Genomic DNA, 7567 nt, shown 5'->3' on the forward strand with positions numbered 1-7567 from the left:
GAGGGGCACCTTCTTCTTAACCCTTTAAGAACTAAAGGAAGTGTTTCCTAATATAAAGACAACAATTTCCTCTCTTCTACCGATATGGTAAAAATGACTATTCATTTGCACTTTTTGCAATGACTTTTCATTTTCCCTCCAAAATTGGTTCCCCCATTTTCATTGGTTCTTCCACTTTCCATTTTCTCTTTTTATTTCCCATTCACTATTTCCCATTCACACCTTGCTAAACCCAACAAGAATATTCACCATGATCTTCATAAAATAGCCAAAAAATATGGCCCTATAATGTCGATGCGTTTCGGTCTTGTTCCTGTCATTGTTGCTTCATCTCCTTATGCTGCACAACAATTCTTGAAGAACCATGATCTTGTTTTTGCTAGTAGACCATATAGTGAGGTTTCTCGATACATTTTCTATGATCAGAGAAATTTGTGTCTAGCAAGTATGGACCTTATTGGCGAAACATGCGTAAATTGTGCACTCTACAATTGCTTAGCAATGCCAAGATTCATTCATTTGAGTCTATGAGGAAACAAGAGCTTGGAATTCTTGTCGATTTCCTCAAATAACATCGCGATGTTGTGGTTGATCTTACTGAGAAAATTTCATCTCTTAGTGCCAACATGTCTTGTTTGATGATATTTGGGAAGAAGTACATGGATGAGGATCTTGGTTTAAATGAATTGGTTAAAGAGACAATGTGTATAGCAGCAAGGCCAAAACTTGGTGATTATATTCCCTTTCTTGGTGTGTTTGATCTCCAAGGATTGTCTCGTCGTATGAAGGAATTAGCTAAGCCTTTCGATGAGTTTCTGGAGAGAGTTATCGACGAGCACCTTCATAAATTCAGTGACAAGAATCAAGCTAAGGATATTGTTGATACACTTATGGGCATTATGCACTCTAATGAAGCTGAGTTCGAGTTTGATCATCGTCATGTCAAAGCCATTTTGCTGGTAATTCACTACTCTTAACTGTACTACACTTTTGCTTATGTGATTTTACAGAAGTAACTATTTTTGGAGAGATCATCCATAATAAGTTGAGTAATTTTATAGCGACAAAAAGTAGTTTAAAGAGTTCTGCTTAGGGGAGATTTTCTCTCGACAGTTTCAATATGTAGGTCAATTGGTCAAATCATATAATAATATTATGTGTTTTAGTATAGTTTTTGTATTCCAATTTATCAGCATTATGATTTGCAATTGTAAGCTTCCGCATAACATCATGATTCTTCTGAACCCAATATATAGGACTTGCTGGTGGCTTCAATGGATACATCATCAACAGCAGTTGAATGGATTTTATCAGAAGTTCTAAGACACCCTGATGTAATGAAAAAACTTCAAAACGAGATGGAACGAGTAGTTGGGAGAAAGAGGATGGTGGAAGAGATGGATTTAGAAAGTCTGGAGTACTTAGCTATGGTCATAAAAGAAGGTTTTAGGCTCCATCCAGTCGCGCCACTATTAATTCCTCACGAGTCAATTGAAGATTGCAGGGTTGATGATTTTCATATACGTAAAGGATCCTGACTATTAATCAATGTTTGGGCAATTGGGAGGGATCCAAATGTTTGGCCTGAGCCAGATAAGTTCAAACCAGAGAGGTTTTTGGAATGCAACTTTGATCTTAGGGGACGGGATTTTCAACTTTTACCATTTGGATCTGGCAGAAGAAGTTGCCCCGGTATGCAGCTAGGACTCACAATTGTTCGATTGTTGGTAGCACAATTGGTTCACTGCTTTGATTGGGAGTTACCAAATGGTATGATACCAAAAGATGTTGACATGACTGAGAAATTTGGTTTAGTATTAGCTAGAGCTCAACATCTAATGGTCATTCCCAAGTCATATCGATTGAAATTTTCACAAAATAAATGTTAAAACAACAGTTGCACTGTTCTTTAACAGGAGGCCTGGGAATTTGTCTTGTGGTAATGATTTTAAATGAATAATGTACGTACCCTGGCACCTATGGTGATAGATCAATGCATAATGCAACTATTTAACTACTATTATAGTAGTATAAATTTAGCACCTACCATGTAAATTTAAAGTAAATGCCTCATATACAGAGCTGACAAATTTTAAAATATCTCATGTAATGTTAAATTTGCAAAAAAAAGTAGTGGGTAATATAATAAATTTTTACCTTTTTAATTTATTTTTTTACCTTTTAATTAGGGGTGTACAAAATCGAACCGAAAATCGAATCAAATAAAAAAAAACCCGACTAATGATTTGGTTTGACTTGGTTTGGTATTGGAAAAAAAATTTGACTTTACTTGGGTTGGTTTGGTTTTAACTAAAAAAAGTTAGCCCGAAACCAAACCAACCTGACATTATATATATATAATTTATTTTATATATAAAGTATTTACTTTGATGTAATTTCTAAATATTATTAATACGTTTTCATAATTTTTATCTTTTAACATATTTATTCAATTTTTTTAGACTTAGAATTTTGAATAATCCAATAAAGGTTATAGTCCATAGATATTAGTACCTCTAATAAAGCTCAATTCAAAATCAAATCAATACTAATGCTAACAAAAAAAAAATTAATTCAATACTAAGAATGACAGTAATGTTGAATATTTGTTCTTTAGTTTTACATTGGTTTTGACATTTAAAATACATAACATAATTTTGATTTTTCTTCAATGTTTAATCATGTAATTAATACCTATTAGACTTATTTTAGCACGGGTAGTACTTTTAAATTGTGATCATTTTCATTATGACTTCTCAATTTGAAATATTTAGTTTATACAATTTCATTGTTATTTTTTATTGAATATTTAAGTGTCATCACTCATCTCATATTTTGTGTTATTTTCTCAAGAAACACCTTAGATAATTGTATTTTGGTTAGACTAAAGCAATATTTGGAGCACAAGTTAATTATATGTTTGTTTTAATACTTTTTCAAAAAAAAATCAAAAACTCAAAAAATTCTAGTTTTATTAGTTTGATTTGATTTAAAAATTTAAAAATTCGACACAAATGATTTGGTTTGATATTTGAAAAACCCGAACCAACCCCGAAAAAGCCGAGGTTGAAAAATCTGAGTTTTATTCATTTGGTTTGGTTTATAAATTTAAAATTGACAGAAATGATTTGGTTTGATATTTGAAAAACCCAAATCAACCCGGTCATGTACACCCCTACTTTTAATAGAAAATTGAAATAGTTTTTAGGTAGTTGTACTATCCTTTCTTACGTGTTTATCTATTTTGTTGCTTTAATTATAACCTGACAACTAACATGAACTCACATTATTATTTCCATATTTACCTTTTTTGTTCTCCCTTTTATTATATTTGTTCTCACATGAAATTATTTTCATATAATTTAGACAAATACTATAAGAGATGGAGGTGAAGAGTTAAGGGAGTGGGATGGTTGAGTTGAGCGTTATGGAGGGTGGGGGTGAAGATGGGTTGTGTTTGGAGTGATGGAAAGACACAATCAATGTGAAATGTCACTAGTAGAGCTTGTTGTCCGTACTTTTTGAATGGAGAAGGCTTCACACTTACAGAGCAAAAGGACAATTGACAAATTGACTTCACAAGTGCTACCGGAAGATTGAAGGAACACAATGAAGAACCAAGTCCTATTACAGAGTTTATGTATTAGGAGTTTTTCATTGGGTTGTCATATTGATGGAATCTTAGTTCAGTGAGTTATAAACTTAATTAAAGAGTGTTGTCTTCAAGTTGAGGTAACTCGAAAACTTGGAAACACACTTGAGAGGTTTGCGTGTTGTTAGGAATTACAGTTTACAATTTCTTAGGTTACATAGGTTTGTAATCTTAAACTGTTGAGGCTCAGTGATTTGGTGAAGCTGGAGTTAAATCTTGTAGGGGTACGGATCATGATTTTCTACACCTTTTAAGCCAGGTGTTTTCCACGTAAAGCATTGTGTTCTTAACTTATTGTCCTTACTGTTTCGTTGGAATATGTTAGGTAACATGTTTCAGACTTTGTCGAAAAGTTAAGTAACTAAATTGTAGGTCATGTAGAATATCAAAACTAAAATCTGATCAGATCAAGGTAAATTTCTTACAGCACAAGTCCCTTTAGCATTTTCTATTTTACAAACAGAACACTTAGTCTGGTTAAGAATCACCCATGTTTAATAGCTATATTGTAGCAGGTCTTTTTAAGTTTATTCTACCATCCTATACATCATCATGTGCTAAATAATTTACACTTGGTGCTGCTTTATGTATGATGCACACGATGGAAACAGAATTCCAAGAATTTCATAGTTCAGTGACAGCCTTTATCTACTTGCCACTTGACTGAGCATGTATTCCACGATCATCAGGTGGTCGTGGCAATCCGTCTTAACTGATGTTAAGGGTCAACGGAGGGTGTTGGAAAGTTGAGTTTGTGGGGAGACTTAGTTGGTTGCTTGGCGGTAGGAGGGAATTTGTATACAGAGTGGTAGCAGTAGAGAATCCTGATGATGCTGCAGAAGAAGAAAACACTGGCACTGGAGTGACCACACCTTGGCTATGTGTTTTCCAAGCCCAATTTGGAAGTCCTGGAGACGAACTTGCTGCTTCAGCCTTCGTCATTGCTCCTTCCTGTTAAACAATACGAAATATCTCCATCATGCTTCATTCAAATAAAAAGAAGCAATAGATTCTGAAATAAATGACTATTAGCTATGTCCAGCCTTGAAATTTTAATTTGGCAGACGGTAAAAGACAGTCAGCATTGCCTGGTGTTACAATATAACATAAAACTCATGTACATGTCTGAGTAGAACACGATACTTACTGTACTGTGGGGAGAAAAAACAGGATACATGCCAGTCAATATGGAAAGCTTAGACGCTGTTGGTGGACCTTGTGGAACAGTAGAGGAGCTTTCAATCTGTAAGATTGACAAAAGAGGAGTGAAGAAGAAAATATTAAAACCGAAAAATGAAGAGAGTGCAAAGTCGTGCTATAGAGTGAACATAGAAGTTAGAACTAATTAAAGTATGTGAAGTAGATTGGTTGATGCATCTTCAAAAGTATTTTGCAGAGTGACAAAAAGCTCAAGCCACGGAGAATGTACTAAGGAGAAAACAGATAAGCTATGAAGTCTTTTACGTATTTACATCAGAAAATACCTCAAATGTTTTGCCAATAACCATATCGCGACCTCCAAAATTGAAGTGTACATTTCTACCAATTTCACCGCCCTTTAGACCCTCCAAAGGCGGAGAAATCCAGAGGTTCAGATCAAGATTCTCACCACTACCTACATACATGTTGAGAGAACTTATCATATTCTGCAGGTTACCAAAATGTCACAAGTTGCAAGAAAGATGTATAAGAGATAAGGTTAGATGGATGTACCACCATCTTTATTATCCTCCTTCATTTCTCGTTCGTATGTGCTAGCCACAAAGTTGGTAACTGCTTCCCTTCCATTACATTTGATAGCTGCTTTTTCATAAGCCCTGCACCACAAATAGGAAAGTGCAGATTTGGTTAGATGAGATTAAGAAAATGAGATATTCAGTCACAAAAGGCTATCAATTCATGATCACAAGGACCTTCAGCTTTGACTTTGCTGTAAAATATATGTGCAACCAAGCACTTTAATCTTATAGGAGCAGTACTAGAGACCCCTATCATTTCCAACGATAATCAACTACCACCATAAGTTTGTAGTTTAGACAAGAAATTTGAAAGAAAAATCAACTAAACCATCGGGTATAAAACTTCATGCGAAATTATAAAAACATAATGCGTCTAGTAATATTTTTCAAATAGATAATTTTAGGCATCCTTACTTTTTCCCAAGGAATTGACCACATTTGTGCAAGGTTACACCTGATCTGTATTTTGAATTTCCCCTAGAAAAGCCATTACTTTGGCGACGGAGTACCTGAACAAATTCTTCTTTTGACAAGTTCTTCATCTGCAGATCAATGAGCAAACAGTTGTAAATTTTAATGATATCCACAATCATTCTTCCACAAATATTAATTATTCTACCTGCTTCATATCTTCGTCGTAATCAGTTATATTGAAATTGATATCAGCATCAACTCCCCGAAATTTTATTGCAGCTCGATCATATGCCCTAAATTATTCAAAAGAAAACATTTAGATCTAGTTCAAAAGTATGAAACATCGATTGCTGCTCTTACTCTTACCTAGCAGCAGCATGAGCTGTATCAAATCCTCCTGAAATCAACGGTATAATTCAGATTAACAACACCGAAACTCGTCTTCGATATAATTAACTTTTATGGATGCTTACCCAAATATACTTGTTTCCCACAATCCCTGCACATCGACCCAATGAACAATAATCAGCATAAAAGTAAGCATCTCGATAGATATTTTTTTTAAAATCAAATAAATACGCAGAGCAAGTTGTGAATTATTACTGCAATTGAAAATTCAAGATAAGTACCAGATGTGTGATTCCCATCTTCCAGTTCGCCGGTAAAATGTGACGCCACGATACTGAGAGCTACGGGACCTGGGTCCACGTCGGCTTTTCTTATGCACCGGAGGTTTGTAAACGGGCACTTGTACCCCACCGGATTCCGATACAGACAAGTTGAGCCAGCACTGAGATTGACCTTGAATCTTCTTCGTCTCATCTTTCCCAGGAAAAAGCTGTCTCGTGAGCATATCACCAGTAGTACTACTCTCATCTTCACGATCGCTCTTAAGTATGGAGAAACTAAGAGTTGAAAGTGAATGGTTACGAGGCTGGAAGGAGGAGCTGTTGGAATCTGATGAAGCAGTGTTGGATGTTGCAGAATATGTATTCAGATCCAACATATCTCCCACTTCACTTTTTCTCTGTTTCACAGATATATATTACATGTATAAACTAACTAGTAAAATAGAAGAAGAAATCAAAACTATTTGCGGAATAGACTGAGACATCATCATCAATAATTTGTTTATTGGAGAAGAAGATAATATTAAGATGCAATCACAATATTACAAGTTGATAAAGAGAGAGAGAGAAAGGTTGTGTTGTGTGTGTATGGTCATGAAAGGGCTTACAAGTGGATTGGATAGATAGAATGAAGACGAAGGGAAGGAAGTAACGTATAGTGAGTGCAGTGTGTTTGGGTAAAACTAAGGTATAGAATAAAATGCAATTTTATCCTTTTTAGGTAAGTGGTCACCAATTTATACCAAGGAATCCACAATTTTCTTATTATTCCATTATAGGAAACTCCAACATATGTAGTACTGGAGTATATTATATAAAAAACATATTTATTTCGCTAACTAACCTCTTTTCACCATTTTCTTGGATATCAGAAAAGGCAAGGATAGGAAATTAGGAATGGGAAAATAACTCTGTCTCAATTATTTATTTATCTAATTTTGGCTTGTTATAAAGTTAAAGTGGATTTTAAATTAAAGATATATTGAATATATTAAAATATTTTTAATCTTATGATTTTAATCATGAATTGTGAGAAGTTAAAATTAAGGAAAATGTGGTTAAAAAAGAAAAATATATTTATATTAAGAAAGAAAATAAAAACGAAAGATAATTTTTTTTTTATGTCAATTTTG

The 7567-nt window shown here is 34.2% G+C and overlaps 1 protein-coding gene and 1 pseudogene across 2 annotated transcripts; one reads left to right on the top strand and one right to left on the bottom strand.

Annotated features, from left to right (window-relative positions):
• LOC102595489 (cytochrome P450 CYP736A12-like) overlaps positions 1-1889 on the top strand; it is a 9004-nt pseudogene extending 7115 nt beyond the window's left edge.
• Positions 1890-4030: 2141 nt separating this feature from the next.
• On the bottom strand, positions 4031-7110 carry LOC102579807 (ethylene-responsive transcription factor RAP2-7). 2 transcript variants are annotated; one of them, XM_006340481.2, is made up of 9 exons: positions 6435-7110; positions 6279-6304; positions 6172-6202; positions 6011-6098; positions 5806-5933; positions 5369-5469; positions 5137-5267; positions 4800-4895; positions 4031-4603 (listed from the first exon to the last, which is right to left on the bottom strand). In XM_006340481.2, exons 1-9 carry the CDS (start codon positions 6809-6811, stop codon positions 4361-4363), a joined length of 1221 nt encoding a protein of 406 aa, XP_006340543.1. In that variant the 5' UTR covers positions 6812-7110; the 3' UTR covers positions 4031-4360. The 2 variants fall into 2 exon arrangements, with proteins under 2 accessions (XP_006340543.1, XP_006340542.1); XM_006340480.2 differs by having other exon boundaries at positions 5366-5469; positions 6435-7109.
• Between the last annotated feature and the right edge of the window lie 457 nt (positions 7111-7567).

The sequence above is a fragment of the Solanum tuberosum genome, unplaced genomic scaffold, assembly GCF_000226075.1.
Source record: "Solanum tuberosum cultivar DM 1-3 516 R44 unplaced genomic scaffold, SolTub_3.0 scf00019, whole genome shotgun sequence".
Classification (NCBI taxonomy): Eukaryota; Viridiplantae; Streptophyta; class Magnoliopsida; order Solanales; family Solanaceae; genus Solanum; species Solanum tuberosum.